This window comes from Sus scrofa, chromosome 1 (assembly GCF_054392235.1).
Source record: "Sus scrofa isolate SSC_HxYL_T2T_F1_AM1 chromosome 1, Sscrofa_HxYL_maternal_Yorkshire_Landrace_v2.0, whole genome shotgun sequence".
Classification (NCBI taxonomy): Eukaryota; Metazoa; Chordata; class Mammalia; order Artiodactyla; family Suidae; genus Sus; species Sus scrofa.
The window spans coordinates 49,309,335-49,330,545 of record NC_139383.1 but is presented as its reverse complement, the minus strand read 5'-3'; the positions used below and the strand labels follow the sequence as shown (position 1 = coordinate 49,330,545).

General features: G+C 35.1%; 1 protein-coding gene across 25 annotated transcripts in view; it reads right to left on the bottom strand.

Moving 5' to 3' along the window:
* Window positions 1-21,211, bottom strand: part of ADGRB3 (adhesion G protein-coupled receptor B3) — a 732,591-nt gene that overhangs the window by 292,231 nt on the left and 419,149 nt on the right. For all 25 annotated transcript variants that reach the window (XM_021072833.2, XM_021072856.2, XM_021072841.2 and 22 more), the window contains one exon: window positions 7,267-7,369. In XM_021072833.2, the coding sequence (XP_020928492.1) occupies window positions 7,267-7,369 (103 nt within the window). The remainder of the gene's footprint in view (window positions 1-7,266; window positions 7,370-21,211) is intronic.

The window sequence follows — 21,211 nt, the reverse complement described above, 5'->3', positions numbered from 1 at the left end:
TTTTTTTTTTTGGAGGGTGTGACTGACATATTTCCTCAAGTCCAAAGAGCTTCACTGAAAATGAAATACTGTGTTCTCACTTAAAAAGAAATGGAGACATGGTATTTTTCAATGGGTTTACATGAGTTCTATAGAAAGCATCGTGTTGAGAAGCAGTCAAATCAAAACAATGGAAAACAAAGAATTGTCTTTAGCTAGAGTGAGATGGCAGAGAGGCCACCGAAGTGAGAATGCAGAATATGGTTCCATCAGGACAAGTCACGTCCATGCTGCAGAGCTTGTCTCCAGGAATTGGCAGCCATTCAATCAGAACACAAGGAGAGGGCATATATGTAATTCAGCTCCTGCTATCTGGTTACTCAGTAGCCCACATTAACCAGATGACACTATTTTTGTGGATGTGATAACAGCTTGCTTCTCTAATTTCTTAGATATATCACTAGTTACTGAATGTACATTGTTTCCTGATGAATACTTTCTGTTTGACATATGGGAAGCAGTAAAAAGTAGAACCACTATTAGGTATTATTTATATGCATACCCTTCAAATAAAATCATTGCCTCCACATATATGTCTTAGAAGGGCTTCCCCATACGTGACTGCATCTTTTCCAACAATGGCTGCTCAAGTCTGGCATGTCTATCAACAAACAAATGGGTTATCTATGGGTAAAAACTCTCCAAGTATTTCCTATGAGTGAAAGTGGCAAATAACTTTAATAAACAAATACTTAAATAACTCAATTCCATATAGAGAAGCATACATCCTATCTTTTCCTTTTACATCCAAGAGGATATAACATTATCTCCCAGTAGTGCATTTATGGGGTTGTAGCAGAAACAAGAGCTAGCAGGGCTGTTTTACACCCCATTCCAATCTATCAGGTGCCAGCAGAGAAGTTTTGCTAAACTTCTCAAGAGCACAGCATATCTACAAATGTCAGAGTTGCCCCTGGCATCATCCAGTTTTCTTTAATGTCCCAGCACCACTTTACCATGGCCATTCTATCTGGTGAATCAGATTCCTAAAGTATTGGCATGATAATCAGCAGAGCAAAATGTAATCTATAGTTGCTAACAAAACTTCATTAAAAATATATTATCAGTATTATGGTTTATCTGATTCAAAATGGCACTATTAATGTATGCATTACTCTTTTCATGATCAAAAATCAATTTTGCAATGCTCTATGCAAGGTCATTTGTTTTCTGTTGTTACTGTGACAAATTACTACACACTCAGCAGCATAGAAAAACATACATTTATTATCTCATAGTTTCTGTGTGTCTGGAGTCTGGTGAGCCTCACTGGGTTTCTGTTCAAGAGCTTTACAAGGCTGAAATCAGAATGTTGCCACTATTTCAGGCCTTTCTGTAGGATGTGGGGCATAATCTACTTCCAGGTTTGTTCTGGTCTCAGAATTCAGTTCTTTGCAAGTTGTAGGACTGAGGTCCACATTTCCTTCCTGGTTGACAACTGGAGGTTGTTTTTAGCTTTTAGAGGCTGCCCACATTCCTTGGCTTGTGGCCCTCTTCCTTCATCCTCAAAGTCAGCAATTGCAAGTTGAGTCCTTACCTTACATCTCTCTGACCAAAGCCAGGAAAGGCTCTCCACTTTTCATGGCTCGGGTGATTAAAATGGACCTATTTACATAACCCAAGATAATGTTCCCATCTCAACATTCTTACCCTTAATCACATCTGCAAAGTCCCTCCTGACATGTAACATACCATATTTACAAGTTCTGGGGTGTAGGAAGTAGGCATCTTTGGGGGGTATGGTATTTTCTTTACCATACACGGGGTGACAACACATGCAGTCTACGGGCCAAAGCTGGCTTTCCACCTACTTTTGTAAATTACATTTTATTGTAACAGAGCCACACCTATTTGCTTATCTGTTACTTGTGGTTGCTCTCATACTACAACAGCATAGCTGAGTAGATGTGACAAGGGCAACATGGCTCATTTGCCTAAAATATCTGACTCAGCTGTAAATGTTTGCTGACCCCTGCTCCAACAATAGCATAATTAATCTAAAATGTTTTTGAAGAATATCAGTGATGTATTAGGAATGGAAATAAACTGAATTTGGAATGTAAGTAGGAAAGATGCTTACTCAAGTTTAGGAATTTAGGATATAACCAAAACAAACAAACAAACAAAAACTGTACCTAGAAAACAATTTCTACCTAAATTTTAGCCCATGGCAGAACCATCAATCTACTTGTCTAGTTAGCATTTCAAGACTCCCATGAAAATCACCAAGAGCTTTAAGTAGGAGAAACATCAGACACCTCTTCCAGATGGACCAAGCTAGAGTAGAAAAGTAAGAAGTAAAAGGATACAAATACCACTTGTAGAAATTTATAGGTACATAGACTGAAGTTCTTTAAGCTTTGCCAAGTGATTTTTAATTTTTAATTCCTTGGGTTGTTATCAGCCTTTGCTATTCATGAAAATACCCACTGATTAATGTTTGAATTTCTTTTCATTGTTTCTCATGCTTATCTAATGGTAAAAAGCATATTCATCACAGCCTTCCATTGTGTTTTCTACTATGATATACAAAGGCTACGGATCATGATTAACTTTTAGCTCATACACATAATTTGTTAGCTAGATTTTGTTAGTATGCAAGCAAATGTGGCAAAGAAAACAAAACCCACAAGGCCCAATTCTCCTGAGATCATTTGTGAATATGACCAATTTGAAACTACAAGTAAACCTGATGGATTTTTCTCAATCCTGAATGAGAACAGGTTCACCTGACTGAGACCATTAGCGTTGTTGCTCAGAGGAAGAGATAAAAAGAAAGGCAAGAACAGAGCAAAGACTGCAAGCTGACATAGTCCAATTTGTCCTTCCACCAGAAATGCAACTACATTAATATGTGTGTTTGGAAAGGGAACTACATTAAGATTTTCATTAGGAAATGGAACTACATTAAGACATTTTATTTGGAAAAAATACATTTTCAGGCTTGCAAAGTTGATAGAGCATGAGATAACTAAAATGCATTTATTTTTTTATTCTTATAACTCATCTTTAAAGATAAGGATGTTATATGTTTTGTTATATATCCTAGAAATTTATAGCAGGTTCAGATCTATAAGGACCAAGTCATCCTAATGGGGTGTGTGTGTGTGTGTGTGTGTGTGTCTGAGAGAGAGAGAGAGAGAGAGAGAGAGAGAGAGATCTATTCTACTGCATTTATTTAGGTCCCAATATTTACTTTCAATAAATGTATTAACTTTCCTTGCACACTGTAGAGTCTAACAATATTGGTAAGTGTAAAAGTCACACTGAAGAAACCTTAAGGGACAGGAAAAACTAAATTCTTTTTCTCAGAAAAGCAATTTTAGTATTTCCTATAATCAAGCAATTGCTATGCCCAAGCACTAAGGACCACAAACCCTGACTGGACAGATTATAAAATAAAGTCATAATCCTAGAAAACTGAACTATGGATAGTATCTTATCTTATGACTTATGAGCTGGCTAAAACTGCAAGTGATTTTGCCAAATGCAATTTGAAATTTCAAGATTCCATGTTCTATTACCTATTCCTATCAGTTCCCAAGGGCCTTATTATACTTAACATACTTTAAATGCTATTTGGTAAAAAGCTTTTTAAAAAAGAACACATTTAGTTTAGAAAATGTTAACAGGCTTTTCCCTAGACTCATTATAACGATTAATTTCCATTCTTCAAATTTTTTTGCACATGGTATATTCAACAGACAAAATTTGCAAATCATTATTCTTTTTCTGAGCTTAGGAAAGTGCAGCAGATCCATCTGCTATAAGAAAATAGGTGAAAGTAGACAGTCAATACTAGCAATATGTCATATCTAAAACAGTTCCATTTTGAAGGCAATACCAATAATAATATAACTGTATCTATATAGTTATAATGAAATTTCAGCTTTTCCTAATAAATTTTAATTTTCATGTTTAAGATATCTTTTCTAGTGAAGACTATTATAATTCAGCATAGTCTGTTTTGACTTTCTCTTCAACGAAAATGAACTAAAATCACTCTATAGCACATACTTTATGATACACAATAAACCAGTAAGATGTTCCTTTCCTAGGTGAACAATAGTGTCTTTAACAAAATCTAATTTGTACGGTAAATAAAAATAGACCAAGCATTGGAAATTCCCAACAGTAGAGCATGAAGGGCTGTGTGTATGGTAAAACAAAGGTGTGGGAGGTATTTATAAAGTGAAGGGAACAAATTAGAGGGGGAGCAGCCCAGAGCAGCGCCACCATGTGGCTGGAACTGGGAATCCAAGCAGTTTCTGAGGACAGGCAGAACAATTAATAAATACCTCCTGGCATTTCCTTCTCCAGAATAAACTTTTCTTCTTCCTTTCCTCTCAGTCCCTGTGTGTAACAGATTTGCTTATCTTTTCTTAAATTTAGGCCTTCCAGAGTGGAATAGTGTTGTTTGGGCAATCTGGTCACCTCACTCACTCAAAATACTGAAAGAATTAATTCTAAGTGATTAAAATTAATCATCTCACCATTCTTAGATTATGACTTTCACAGCCACTCTAGAATCAAGCTGGTGCTACATAAAATTTATTGACCACACACTCTGGTTCCCATGTGTAGAAAATAATTTTTTTTTGTACACGGTTTCTCTCGTTTGTAATTTGGTTAACAAAATATGCCCACAGAAAAGTTTCACTCAAAGCCTAAATCTGTCATTTCCAATAGTTCTATTGAGTTGAAATAATGAGACAGTTTTTTCAGCACTATTATTAAGGTTACTGTTTCTTAAACTTATGAAAAAAATGCCAATTAACATGTTCTCTAAATTCTCAATAATGCTTTTATCTTCATTTAGGAAAATTTTATGAATGCTCATTTATAGAAGTGTCTTCTTTATAGGAAACAGGATATATCCTCTAACACTGCATTGCTTCTTCAGTAAGCAATTCAGGGAAATTAATATCTCTTCTTTTCATCAATGCTTATAACTGGATAGATATTTCCATGATAAACAATATAAACAAACAAAAATGTAGGTCTTTTTATAATATATGTTGAACATACAAAGAAGTAAGTTCCTTAATCAAAACAACATTAATATTAAAATATCCCCCAGTTTTTAATGCAGCATTGAGATTAGGGCCATTAGAAGGCAAGAGGAGGTAGATAATATGGAAATAAAACACATTGTCAAAGTTAGATTGAACCAATATGGTCATATTTTGTCAAAAGTGGGAAAAGACTTAATAGCTTAAGTATTAATCATGATACTTTAGAGTTACTGCTAATAGATTTGAAATTTTCATTAAACAATCAAGGAAGCCTGGATATTTTTGTAAAAAGTGGTTTATAGGGAAGATAACTGTCATTTTTTATAAAATAAAGCTGAATTTTTAAAAATTATAAGATACTGGAAAATGCACAGGTTTTGTATAACAAAGAATGTGAGAATAAATTCCATTATGTCATTCAGTAAGTATATTAATTTGTAAAAATGACAATCACTTTGTGCTTTTATTAATTGTATGTAAAAGTCGTGTTCATAGAAATTTTGCAAGGAATAAAAAACTATATATGCAACATACAAGACAATCTTATTTTGACACAGGGATTGTAAAAGCATAATTAAGAAAGCCTTGATAAGAATCACCTTCCTTGAACCGTAAGTAAATGATTTAGGTGTTTAAGGTGACTATATAAAAGATAAGTAGTTATTTACTATTTCTATATAAGGCCTTAACAAGGTCTAAAGAATTTCAGTTGCCACTGGATGGATTTAAGAAAGGGTTCTTATCATTCTGGATGGAAGATGTGGACTTGAATCACTGGAGCACCTGAGTAGTTACAAGGAGCCTCCTCTGATCCCAGACGCAGCACTTTAAAATGCCGCTCCATCCAGTCTCCTACCCTGGGGTACCTGGAAGGACTTACTCCCCTTTGCCTTAAGTCTGTAGATTCTGTTGCTACAGGGATCTTAAATCTATGTGTTCACATGTCAGTCTGCCCTACCATGTGGCAACACGGACTTTTGTTCATTTTGATCTCTCACATTATTAGCTTAGAACCTAATAAAGATGTGCACACTAGACATACAGATGGTCCACGGCCACAAAAAAGTGTTCAACATCGCTAATTATTAGAAAAATGTAAATCAAAACTACAGTGAGCTACACCTCACACAGATCAGAATGCCATCATCAAAAGGTCTACAAATAATAAATGCTGGAGGGAACGTGGAGAAAAGGGAAGGCTCCTACACTGTCACTGGGAATATCAATTGGTGAAGTCATTATGGAGAACCACAGGGGAGTTTCTTAAAAAACTAAAAAGAGAGTTACCATATGATCCAACAATCCCACTCGTGGGCGTATATCTGGAGAAAACCATAATTTGAAAAGATACATGCACCCCAATGTCCACTGCAGCACTATTTACGAGATTCAAGACATGGAAACAATCTAAATGTCCACTGACAGATGAATGGATAAAGATCTGGTACATATATACAATGGAATATTACTCACCCATAAAAAGAATGAAATAGTGCCATTTGCAGCAACATGGATGGACCTAGAGATTATCACACTAAGTGAAGTAAGCCAGACAAAGATAAATATCATGATATGACTTATATGTGGAATCTAAAAAAAATTATATAAATGAATTTATTTACAAAACAGAAACACACTCGTAGACAAACTTATGGTTAACAAAGGAAAAAGGCAGTAGAGGGATAAATTAGGAGTTGGAATTAACATATACACAACTATATATAAAATAATATAATCAACAAGGAGCTACTGTATAGCACAGGGAACTATACTCAATGTCTTTAATAATCTATGATGGAAAAGTATCTGAAAAAGAATACATATATCTGAATATACATTCATATATATCTACATATACAGATACATATATATCAATATGCATATCACACTCATATATATCTGAATCATTCTGCAGTACCCCTGAAAATAACATAACATTGTAAATCAGCTCTAGTTCAACCACAAAATATATGTACACTGATAAACTATAAAGCATTATCTTAAAGAAACTAAAGAGAGTTCTATCATGAACAACAGCATAGGATGTCATTGTGTTTTTATGTAATACATATCTTCATAAGAAATCAACTCATTTGCAACACTAAAGAATCTAGAAAGTGTGTTCTGGTCTTATTAGTCAAAAGAATGACTGTAAACCTTTTTTAAAAGGTAAATTCTATAAGCAACTCGGTGCCATGTAAATGATACTTACATTAGCTAAATGAGCTAGCTCTATCTCCAGGAACGAATCAGTTGTTTTGGGTTCAGGCCTTATGGTGACCACAATGATTTTGGAGTTAACGACAGTATAATTTCTGAAAGAGAATAATTATGATTAAATTGAGAAAGGATTGATAGTGAATATTAATTCCTACTGCTCAATACATGTCGGGATGACATTTTAAATAAATGTATCTTAAGCAAAGACACAGAAACATTGGGCAAATAGACTGAAAACATATCTATTCATGAAAAGATATATTTGATTTTTTTTGTTAAAAATACACCCTATCTGGAACTAGAGAACTTTAGGCAGGGAAGGCTCTTGCTGTTACCTTTTGAAATGCAAGAAAGCTGAAAAAGCAGTAGTGCTGACAAGCTTTCGATTACTTAAATCTGATTCACCTGCGAGACAGATGGACTGTGAATTCAAACCTTTAGGCAATCTTTAAATGAATGTAATCTATCTCAAGGTGGACCTAACAGTTTTGTTCTCCAAGAGACCAAATATTCTTCTTCAAAAGTGCTGTCTTGGCATTTTGTAAGACTCTTTCAAAATTCATTAAGATATATGACTGGAAAGTGGTGTATAATGCAAACAAGTAGAATTTAAATATCAATAAATGCTGTTGCTAATTACAGACTATCATTCATTTTGGCAATAGACATTCACAGGCCACTTCTTTATCTTACTATGCTAAATGTAAAGGAAACATTTGCATTTTGAAATATCTTATTAGTATAGTTCACTCACACAGTTTTAAATATAATCGTACTTAAAAACAACAAAAAAGTATGTCTAAATAGAAACACAGAAAACTGAACCAGCTCTTTCTTACACATACAGGTTTTCCTCCAACATACATACAATGCTATATACCTCCTATTATATATAGATTTAAAGATTTTATTGCACTTTATTTGAAGAAATACATATATATATTTTTAATCCTTCCTTTTTGGTTTGAAATGAACCACCTGTTTTTCCAGTGAGCATCTACTATTCTGGGAAATTCATAATAGGTATCCAGCCAACGTCACTTCATTTTTCTCTCTCTTTTTTTTTTTTTTTTTGATGTTGTTGTCTAAAGCATTATTTAAAAGTAATAAAATTCATCAGTTTTACGTAGGCAGTTGAAAGCTTTTGGCAACTATGTGCTACCATGCAAGCACCACCAAATCCAGTCAGACACCCTCCACAGTTCCCTTGAGCCCCTTTGCACTTGATCCCCTCGCACGCCCATGGTTCCAGGAAACCACAGAGTTGTCACAATAAGAATGCCTTTTGGAATTTCACAGTACATAGAATCACACAGTACATAGACTTTTGTGTTTGACTTCATTCACTCAGCATAATGTTTCTGAGATTCATCCATCCTGTTTCTCTTTATAGCTGAGTAGTATTTCACGACATGACTATACCACAGTTTGTGATCTATTCATCCGTTAAATAAGCAACTTTTAGGTTGCTTCTGATTTTCAGCTTTTATGACTTTTAGTAGCTATTCATATGCCTATTATGAATAACTGGTATGCATATTTCTTGCATAGACATATATTTTCATATGTCTTGAGTGAATAGCCATGAGTGGAAGTGACTACTCATGTGGTAAATGCATGTTTAATTTTTACAAGTTACTGCCATACGGTTTTCTAAAATGGCTATATCATCAAAGTCATACGATTCTAATAATGTTAAACCTTACATTCTCTGTGAAAATGTTTTCTCTAACAGGATGGTCTTTGCCATAGGATTTCACCAGAGGAAAAAAAAGCCAATTATGCCACACATGGAGGAATATTTAGTAGCAGAGGAACTATAAACATATTTTTGAGCAGGATAACATTTTTTAACCTCTCTCTCATGCATTTAGTAATGTCAAATAACAAATTCTTGAACACTCAGGAAGTTTCTTGGTATCCTGCCAAACAGAAAAACAGTAAAAAGACAATAGGCTATAAATTTGTTTTTAATATTCCTTAGGATGAAGGTGGTTGCAAAGAGAGAAGGCTTGTTGATTGTAATTTATTTCATTTAATACTAAATTAGTCAACTGAAGGTAAGATGCATGAGAAGAATATGACAGAGGCTCTAAATGCCAATGTTCCTTTGCAGACTTATTCTTCCCAGTTTCTCTGTGAGCAGAAGTGATCAGGGGATCAAGCGAGAATAAATGGAATAAATTGTGAGGTGATCCTAGGTGATTAATTATATTAACAGATGTGACAGGATTCCTATATATGTATAACTTGGAGTGGAGGACACTACTCATCCATCACCCTCACCCCCCAAATTACAGAGGTTTCTCCCAGAGAACAGTCCTAGAACACAGACCCAAGTTCCTTTTTCAGGAATAATATATTTGAGTTCTGGTTTAGTTACCTGAAACAAAAATATTTACACATAACCCCAATTCAATGTGCTCCTATATTCTGGTCCTATTTATAATCTCATTTCCTTGGTATAAATAAAGCCAATTGCTACTTTTAGACTGCTAATTTTAATAAATGCTAGTTAAGTTTGATAGTATACAGATATTATGCATTATTTTAAAAGTAGCGTAAGTGGATAATTTACCAGAAAATACAGATGTGGGTATTCCAAACAAGAATTTATTGTTTTGTCAAGATATTTATGAAGTTCTCTTTGTGTGTTTGGGCTTGTGGGGACTCTGGCCCTAGGCAACAGGGCTGTGGGGAATTAAGTAATTAAGACAAGCAGCCTTCTGTAGGATATTTACCCTCTCTCAGGTTCATCAGCTACACAGTCTGGTGGAGAAGACCCTAGAAGACAGTCTGCCTTATGGCTTTTGCTGAGTGAGGGGGGGGGGCGGCGTGTGAGCACATGTGTGCTAACTAAGAATACATCTGGGAAGGGATCCATGTTAATATATTTATGCAGATGGATGTCCTTATAGCATTTTTTGCGAGCACTCCACCCCACCTTGTGTTACTAACATGTACCTGGCTCCACTACAGCTTCCATATTCTGTGTATATATCCTTCCACAAGATTATATTTCGACAAAGGCAAGATTTATAGCTAGCATTTCTATGTCCTCATTTGCATTATGCATGGCACATTTTAATGATAACACATTTTAATGGCTTATTAAATAACACATACTAAACAAAAATACCAAACTTCTAACCAAGTTGATTTAAAATACAATGTCATTATCACAGTATTAAAATATTTAATAAAGAAAAATAAGCAAATTAACATTATGCTATGACTCCATTTAAAAAAAAAAGTATAGTGTACAAAATTTCCTTAATTTATTCCATCAATTTATTCTAATTTGCATAAGTGAATAGCTGGCTTCTTGTGAGCCATGTCAGGCTTTGTGATCTACTAATGCTTCCTGGCTGGGTTCACATTTGTATTCACTGCTAGAAAAGCAGATCTTACAGCTAAATGGATTTCATGACTAAAGTAATAAAGTTCCTCTTGTCCTTGAGATTTGTGCTAGTCAGTATCTAAAACACTTTAAAATGTATAGAGTTCTTTATTCAAAGAAGGCTCAACTTATTCTTCACAATTTTGGCAAAGGCTTAAGATGCTTAGGATACATGACCATATCTTAAAGAGACCAAAAAAGTGACTACAAAATGCACTTCAGTTATTTAGAAGAGACTCATTTTAGGTATTAAGGAATACACAGGCCGAAAGTGAAAGATGCAAAATGATATTCCATACAAGTGGAACCCAAAGAGAGCAGGGATGTACATATTTGTATCACACAAAATAGATTTTAAGTCAAAAACTATAATAAGAGACAAAGAAAAATATTATATAATGATAAAAGGGCAAATTCACCAGGAAAATATAACGTAATGATAGCAGATCCAAATACATGAAGCAAATATTGACAGAATTGAAGGAAGAAATAGACAGTAACAAAATAATAGTAAATGATTTCAATACAATATCTCACTCTAAGAATGGACAGATCAACCAGATAGTAGATCGATAAGGAAACAGAGGACTTGAATAACACTATAGATCAATTGGCCCTAACAAACATATAGAACCCTCCATCCAACAGCATCAGAAAATACATTCTTCTCAAGTGCATACAAGTATTCTCCAGGATAGATCACAGGTGAAGTCCCCCCTGCCAAAAAAAAGTCTTGACCAATTTAAGACAACTAAAATCCTACCAAGTAGCATGAAACTAGAAATCAAAAGCAGAAGGAGAACTGGAAAAGTCACAAATATGTGGATATTAAACAGCACACACTGAACAGTCAGTGGGTTAAAAATAGATCACAAGGGAAGTTAGAAGTACCATGAAACAAATGAAAATGCGACATACTAAAACTTATGAGATGCATCAAAAGCAGTACTAAGACAAAAATATATACGGCTAAATGCCCTGTTTAAAGAGAAGAAAGAGCTCAAGTCAACCGAACTTTACACCTCAAGAAACCAGAGTAAAAACAAACTCAACCCAAAGTTAGCTGAAGGAAGGAAATAATAAAGATTTGAGCAGCGATAAATGAAATAGAGAATAGAAAAACAGAAAATATCAACTAAACTGAGTTGATTATTTGAAGAAAAGAAACAAAAACAAAAAACATAACAGACTTAGTTAGACTAACTAATAAAAAAAGGGGTTTTTAGTCACTGAGTTTTCACTTTTTTATTAGTTATTCCAGCTAAGAGTTGGAGATTATTATATCAAGTGAAATAAGTCAGACAGAGAAAGACAAACGTATGATATCAGTTACATATGGAATCTAAAACAAATAGAACTTATTAAAAAAAAGACTACAAAAGAACTTATTAAAAAAAAAAGAAACAAACTCACATTTCAAAACTAATCTTATGATTACCATGGGTGATATCACCGGGGGAGGAAATAATTGGGAGGGTGGGAATAACAATATACACACTAACATAAAGATGATTGCTGACAATCTACTGTATAGCACAGGAAAATCTACTCAATAGTTTGTAATAACCCATATAGGAGAAAGAATGGATATACTTATATGTATGACTGATTCACTTTGCCATACCCCTGAAACTAATACAACTTTATAAATCAACTATACTTCAATAAAATTAAATTTAAAACAGAGAGAGGAGTTCCTGTTGTAGCTCACTGGGTTACAAACCCTACATTGTATGTGTGAGGATGTTGGTGTGGGTTCGATCCCTGGCCCTGCTCAGGGGGTTATGGATTTGGTGCTGCTGCAAGCTGTAGTGCAGGTCACAGACACAGCTCAGATCCCATGTTGCTGCAGCTATGATGTAGGCCTTAGCTGCAGCTCCAATATTCTACCCCAGCCTGGGAATATCCATATGCTGCAGTGGTGCGGCCATAAAAATAAAACAAAGAGATGGAAAATTCAACAAAAATTAGGAATGAAGATGGGACACTGCAACTGATGCCACAGAAATAAAAAGGACCACAAGAGAGTATTATGAAAAATTATATGCCAAAAAAACTGAATAATTTAGAAGTAGATAAATTCCTATAAACATACACCCTACCAAGACTAATTCATGAAGAAATTAAAAAAGCTAAACAGACCTATATCCAGTAAGGACATGGAGTCGGTAACCAAATTTTCTTGATCACACAAAAAAATGCTCAAAACCAGATGGCTTCACTGAAGAATTTCACTAAACATGTAAATAATAATTGATAGTTAATTCTTCTCAAACACTTTCAAAACAATAAAGTGGTGAGAATACATCCAAACTTATTTTATAAGGCCAGCATTACCCTGATACCAAACTCAGAGAAAGATGCCACACAAACACATCAAAAAAACTACAGGGCAATATCCTTAATGAATATTGATGCAAAAATTCTAAACAAAATACAAACTGAATTCAACAACATATTGAAAAGATCAGGAGTTCCTATTGTGGCACAGCAGAAATGAATCTGACTAATATTCATGAGGTTTCAGGTTAAATCCCTGGCCTTGCTCAGTGCATTGGGATCTGGCGTTACCTTGAGCTGTGGTATGGGTTGCAGATGTGGCTCAGATCCTGTGTTATTATGGCTGTGGTGTAGGCCAGCAGCTGCAGCTCCAAGTAGACCCCTTGCCTGGGAACTGCCATATGCTGCAGGTGCAGCCCTAAAAAAGAAAAAAAAAAAAAAATCAAATACCGCAATCAAGTGCATTTATCTCTAGGAAGCAAGATTGCTTCAACATAGGGAAATCAGTCAAGGTAAAACACCATTATTAACAGAATGAAGAATAAAAATTACATGATCATCTCAACTGATGTAGAAAAAGCATTTGAAAAAAATTCAGCATTTTCTCCTGATTAAAACCTTTCAAACATTTTTAATTATACAAAGAACATACCTTGACATAATAAAGCCCATCTATGAAAAACCCACAGCTAACAGTGCTCATACTTAATGGTAAAAAAAATGAAAGTATTCACTATAAGATGAGGAACAAAGCAAGGATGCCATCTATTGCCACTTCTATTCAACACAGAACAGACATTCCTAACAATTAGGAGTTGCCTAAATAGCCTAACAATCAGGCAAGAAAGAGAAATAAAAGACAACCAAATTTGAAAAGAAGCAAATTAATCTCTGTTTGTAGATGGAATGATCTTACAAGTAGAAAACCCTAAAGATTCTACAAAACAAACAAACAAACAAAAACACTGAGAACTAATAAACAGTTGTAGAAAAAGTCCAGAATACAACATCAACAAGCAAAAATCAGTTCCATTTCTATACACTAACAATGAATAATCCAAAAAAAGGAAATTAGGAAAATAATCAGAACCAAAAGAATAAAATATTTAGGAATAAACTTAACCAAAGAAATGAATTCTACACTGAAAACCAAAAAATATTGCTGAAAGAAATCAAAGAAGACACAAATACATGGAAAGGCAGTACAGGTTCATCAACTGAAGACCAAATATTATTAACTTTTCCATAATACTTATACTGAACTACAGATCAATGCAATCCATATCAAAATACTAATGACATTTTTTATAGAAATACAAAAAAATCCTAAAATTCATATGGAATCTGAAATAACCCTATATAGTCAAACAATCTTAGGAATAATAAGAAAGATGGAGGCCTCACACTTTCTGATTTCAAAACAAGTTACAAAGCTATAGAGTCAGAACAGTAGGTTGTGGCAGAAAGATGATAAACACACAGACCAATGGAATAGAATAGACAGCCCAGAAATAAACCTTCACATATATGGTCAAATTATCTTTGACAAGATGGACATCCTATGTTTTCAATATCCACATGCAAAAGAATGAAGTTGGACATTTACACTGCACCACATAACCAAAATTAACTTAGAGTGGATTAAAGATATAAACATAAGATTCAAAGTGATAAAAGTCCTAGGATTAGAACAAAAACCTTGGGGATGAGCTTCATGACATTGTGTTTAGCAATGATTTCTTTGATATGACACCAAAAGCACAGGCAGCAAAAGCTAAAAGAGACATATGGCACTATATCAAATTAAAAAAAAAAACACAAAAACTTCTGTAAAGGAAACAGCTGACAGAGTAAAAAGGCAATCTATATAATAAGAGAATATTTATAAGCCATATATCTGAGAAAAGATTAATATTGAGAATATATAAACTTTAAAACTCAACAGCAAATAAACAATAAGATTAAAAAACAGACAACAGATTTAGACATGTCTCCAAAGCAAAAGGCCAACGTGTATATGAAAAGATACTCAACATCACTAACCATCACGGAAATGCAAATCAAAATCACAGAGATATTATTTCATACACATTAGGATGGCCACTATCAAAAAAACGAGAAAATAGTAAGTTCCGACAAATTTGTGGAGAAAACTGGAAGCCTTCTGCACTATTGGAGGAAATATAAAATGTTGTAGCTGCTGTGGAAAACAGTATGGAGATTCTTCAAAAAATCACAAATAGAATTACCATATGATCTAGAAATCTTGCTCTTGGGTATATATCCAAAAAAATTGAAAACAGGATCTTGAAGAGATATTTGCACACTTATGTTTTTTGCAGCACTGTTCACAACAGCCAAGAGGTGGAAAGCATCCTAAATTTACACTGATAGATAAATGGATAAAGAAAATAAGGTATATACAGACAAGGAATATCATCTAGCCTTAAAAAAGAAGGAAATTCTGTCATATGCTACAACATGGCTAACCTTTGAGAACATCAGGCCAAGTGAAATAAACCAGTAACAAAATGACAAATACTGCATGATTCCACTTGCATGAGATATCTAAAGTGGCCAAAGTTTTAGAATACTGTTTACCTGTAGTCATTTACCTAATTATTTTGAACATAGAAAGTGTGAATAGGTATATATATTCATAATTCTTATACAAAGGTTAAGAACATCAAGCTAAAAAACACACCAGAACTACAATCCTACAATTTTACTGCAATAGAGAATTTTTGATATTAAACATAACCTTTGAGTCCAACCCCATGATTTACATATAAAAAAGTCAGTGACTTGGAGACGGGATTAAGATGGCGGAATAGAAGGACTGGAGCTCAACTTCTCTCCTAAAAACAAAATTCACAACTAAAGACTGAGCAATCTCCACCCAAATGGACTAGAAACCCCTACCCTACTCCAGAAGAAAAAGAGGAGGCAACATCCACAGGTAGGAGGGGTGATTTCACGATATAAACAACCCCATGCCTCCCGGGTGGGAAGCTCCACAGACTGCAAACTAACTGGTTCACAGAGACTCACCTACAGCAGTGAGAGGTCTGAGCCCCACATCAAACCCTCAAGTGTGGGGATCCAGCACTGGGAGAAAGAGCCCCTGGAGCATCTGGCATTGAAGGCCAGTGGGGCTTGTGCACAGGAGCTCCACAGGACTGGGGGAAACGGAGACCCCATCCTTAAAAAGCACACACAGACTTTCATGTGCACTGGGTCCCAGGGCAGAGTGAGGTCTCCATAGGAATCTGGGTCAAACCTGACTGCAGCTCTTGGAGGACATCCTGGGAAAACAGGGGTGAATGTGGCTTGTTGTGAGGGAAGGACATTGAAGGCAAAGCTCTCGGGAATATTCAGCAGTTGCCTTTCTCTGGAGGTGGCCATTTTGGGAAAATCTGGCTGCACCTGTCAGTGCTGAGAAGCCCCAGGGCAAACAACAATCCAGGTGGGATCACAGCCCCGTCCCTCAGTAAACAGGCTACCTAAAGAGCCTCAGGCACATAGCAGCCCCTAATCCCATCCAGAGACTAAGCCCCACCCACCAGAGGGATTAGAATCAGCTCCACCTACCAGTGGGCAGGCATCAGCCCCTCCCATCAGGAAGCCTACAGCAAGCCCCCAATACCGACTTCAGCCACAAGGGGGGCAGACACCAGAAGTAAGAGAGGCTACAGCTCCATTATCTATAAAAAGGTCACCACACCAAAAACCTATAAAAATGAAGACGGAGAACTATAACTCAGATGAGGGAGAAAGGAAAAACCCCAGAAAATCAGCTAAGCAATGAGGAGATTCTCAGCCTCCAGGAAAAAGACTTTAGACTGTTGATGCTGAAGATGATACAAGACATTGGAAATAAACTGGAGGCAAAGATGGATAACTTACAGGAAACACTAACCAAAGAGATACAAGATATAAAACTTAAACAAGAAGAGATGCAAAATACAATAACGGAAATAAAAAATTCACTAGAAGCAGCCAACAGCAGAATACAGGAGGCAGAAGAATGAATAAGCGAGGTGGAGGACAGAGTAGAAGAAATTACGGATGCAGAACAGAAAAGAGAAAAAAGATTGAAAAAAAAATGAAGAGAGTCTCAGGGAACTCTGGGACAATGTTAAACGCACCAACATCCGTATTATAGGGGTGCCAGAAGGAGAAGAGAGAGAGAAGGGGACAGAAGAAATATTCCAAGAGATAATCACCGAAGATTTCCCTAACATGGGAAAGGAACAAATCCAGGAGGCACAACGAGTACCATATAAAATAAACCCAAGGAGGAACACACCGAGACACATAATAATCAAACTGACCAAAATTAAAGACAAAGAGAAAATCTTGAAAGCAGCTAGGGAAAAGAAACAAGTAACATACAAGGGAACCTCAACAAGGTTATCAGCAGATTTTTCAGCAGAAACTCTGCAGTCCAGAAGGGAGTGGCATGATATACTTAACATTATGAAAGGAAAAAGCCTCCAACCAAGAATACTCTACCCAGCAAGGCTCTCATTCAGATTTGAAGGAGAAATAAAAACCTTCTCAAATAAGCAAAAGCTGAGAGAATTCAACAACACTAAACCAGCCTTACAACAAATACTAAAGGAGCTTCTCTAGGCAGAAAAGAAAGATCAGCAACAGGAAACAAAAATTCCACAAATGACAAGGCTCACCAGTAAAGGTACATAAACAGTAAAGATACGAAATCATCCATGCACAATTACACTATCAAAATCAGAAATCATGAGAAGAGATGGGTACAAATGCGGGACACTGGAGATGAACTTGCAATTAAGGGAACAACAACTTAAAACAATCTCATATACATATAGACTCTTACATCAAAACTTCAGAATAACTGCAAACCAAAAATCTACAATTGATACACAAACAAGGAATCTCTGGAGAAGAAATATATCTCATAGTAAATAAGTGCATAATCCACCATGAAGGGGGTCATTTGACATCATTCTTGGAATGCTGAAGTCTTCTTAGATCTGATTCTGATTTCCTCTCCATCAAAGAACTTATGATAATTATAATTAAATAATGCCACTGTACAATTAAACAATACAGTTCTACAATTGTATTATTAATAACCATTTCTCTCCATGGTACAATGTAAAGTCTATAATGTCTTGTTTATCACATCACCTAGAATGGTGTAATGCCTTTATTGAATAATCAATGAGATAGAACAAATTGTGAGGACATATTTATATAGCTACACTGTTTTTTAACCAACTTATGCATTTTATATTTTTCTTATTTTCAGAGGGTGTATTATTTTTGTTATGCTTACCAGTTGTTATTCTTTTTACTATGCTATATAAAATATTTAATGGTATATAAGGCTTTCTTCTTTATAAATTTTAGTTGCATAATATAACAATTTAATATAATGCTAAAATTTTTAAAGAAAAATTGAAATGTAATAGATAAAACTAAGTAGTAAAGATGAAAGCCATAAAATTGGGATAACATATAGAATAAATTTCCTATTTGTCTCAGCATATTTTCCATTCCACTTCTCCAGTGGGATCACTTAATCTGTTTCTTAAGATCCATGTTATAATAATCTGTGTGAATGTAATTGTGTGTAAATGTATGTATTTTATTCTGTAAAAAAATAAAAACAAAAAAATTTTTAAAAAAAAGTCAGTGACTTGTCCAAAGGCTAATCTGAATGCTTTTGTCATAGGTACCATTAAGGGAGTGCTGCTCTTGACTTTTCCCAGCCTTATCCATTAAATCACCCATAAAGTTGCCATTAATCCATCCACAGGTAACCACTGCCTCTACCATGATTTTAAAAATTTTGAAACACCTTTTTTTTTTTTTTTACAATTAAATTTCCAATTCCCTTTACTATATAAACTTGTGAAAGTTGGAATAATCTGACTGTAAAGGTAACTCACCTTTACAGTTCTATGGTGTTATTCAAAATAAGATTAATCATAATGCAGCTGTATTAAAAATGTAGCAGAGAAACTAATTCACTATATAAACCACTATTTGTTGAATATTTTATTTGTATTCACTACATTTCTCTGCAGCAAATAGAATGAACATTGCACATAAAGTTGCTTCCATTTTGAAGCTGAACTGAAGGCAGGTGATTACTGAGAGACTGGACATGTTTACAAATATCTTGTTAAATTGGAATTAAAAACCAAGTCATACGATTATGAGTTAGTGCCTAGTCTAGAATTCTTTCAAGATTAGCATTATACAAATGAAATCCCAGTGGAAAGAAGTGGCTGACTTTGAGTATCTGGGTACTTTTAACACACATTTATCCTCAAATGAACATCATACACAGATATGGAACTGTAAATCAATTTTAGCTGTGAGAAACTGTACAGACCAATGTGTTTTAAGAAACCTGTAGCAAAGTTGAGAGTAAACTTATTAGAAATGTATTAGTAGAACAAAACCAAACATGAATCTCTTCAAATTCAGAAAGCTCATGATTCAAAAAGATACATGTACTCCAATGTTCACTGCTGCACTATATACAACAGCCAAGATATGGAAGAAACCTAAATGCCCATCAACAGAGGAATGGATAAAGAAGATGTGGTACACATATACACTGGAATATTACTCAGTCATGAAAAAGAATGAAATAATGCCATTTGCAGCAACATGGATGGATCTAGAGATTTTAATGCCAAGTGAAGTAAGTCATACAGATAAAGACAGTATCATATGATATCACTTATATGTGGAATATAAAATAATAATATGAGGAGTTCCCATCGTGACTCAGTGGTTAACGAATCTGACTAGGAACCATGAGGTTGAGGGTTCAATCCCTGGCCTTGTCAATGGGTTGAGGATGCTGTGTCGCCGTGAGCTGTGGTATAGGTCTCAGATGCGGCTCAGATCCCGTGTTGCTGTGGCTCTGGCGTAGGCTGGAGGAAATAGCTCCAATTAGACCCCTAGCCCGGGAACCTCCATATGCCATGGGAGCGGCCCTAGAAAAGACCCCCCAAAAAAAAAAGAGGAAGGAAAGATGCCTAAAGAGAAGACAGGCAGAACAGGGAACTATAAATAGTCACCTGTGATGGAACATGATGGGGGAATGTAAAGAAAAGGAATATATATATATATATATATATATATATATATATATATATATGACTGGGTCACTTTGCTGTACAGCAGAAATTGACAGAACATTGTAAACAAACTATAATAGAAAAAAATAAAATAATAATATGAATAAACTTATTTGTTTTGTTGATTTGTTTTGTAAATTACAAAACAGAAACAGACTTACAGACTTCAAAAACAAACTCACGGTTACAAAAAGGGACAAGGTGGAGAGAGGGATGGATTGGGGGTTTGGGATTGGCATATGCACACTGTGGTATATGGAATGGCCAATGGAGACCTGCTGTATAGCACAGGGAACTCTATCCAATATTCTTGATAATCTATATGGAAAAAGAATCTAAAAACATGGATATGGGGAGTTTCCATCACGGCTCAGTGGTTAATGAATCCAACTAGGAACCATGAGGTTGCTCAGTGGGTTAAGGATCCTGTGTTGCTGTGAGCTGTGGTGTAGGTCACAGATGCAGCTCGGATCCTGCATTGCTGTGGCTGTGGTGGAGGCTGGTGGCTACAGCTCCAATTAGACCCCTAGCCTGGGAACCCCTATATGCCGTGGTTGTGGCCCTAGAAAAGACAAAAAGACTAAATTAATTAATTAATTAATTAAATACACAAATATATAAAAATAAAAAATAAAAACATGGATATGTGTATACGTATAACTGAATCACTTTGTTGTACAACAGAAATTATCACAACACTGTAAATCAACTATAATTCAGAAAAATAAAAAAGTAAAATAAAATATAAATTTAAACAAACTGAAAGTCAAAAAGAAAGGTCAAATTCCATCTAGAGCAGAAGGGAATTAAAGAAAGCTAGATTCACAGAGTTTATCTGTGGTTGAAGGCATCCCTCTGGATGACTCACTAACTATATTAATAATTCACTGCACATAGAAAGATTTTCTCCAAATAATCATGACTAGTCACTGCAGCTGTTGTTCTTTCCTTGGGAGGCCTTTTTCTGCTGCACTGAACTCTAATTGTTTCTTTTTATTAGACCATTTGTTATGCCCCTGGTATAACTGTACACATCATTGCAGTCTCTTTTCCCGAAAATCTTAAAGCTTAATTCATGAGAGTGTAAGTGCATATTGCTATGAGGCTATATTTAA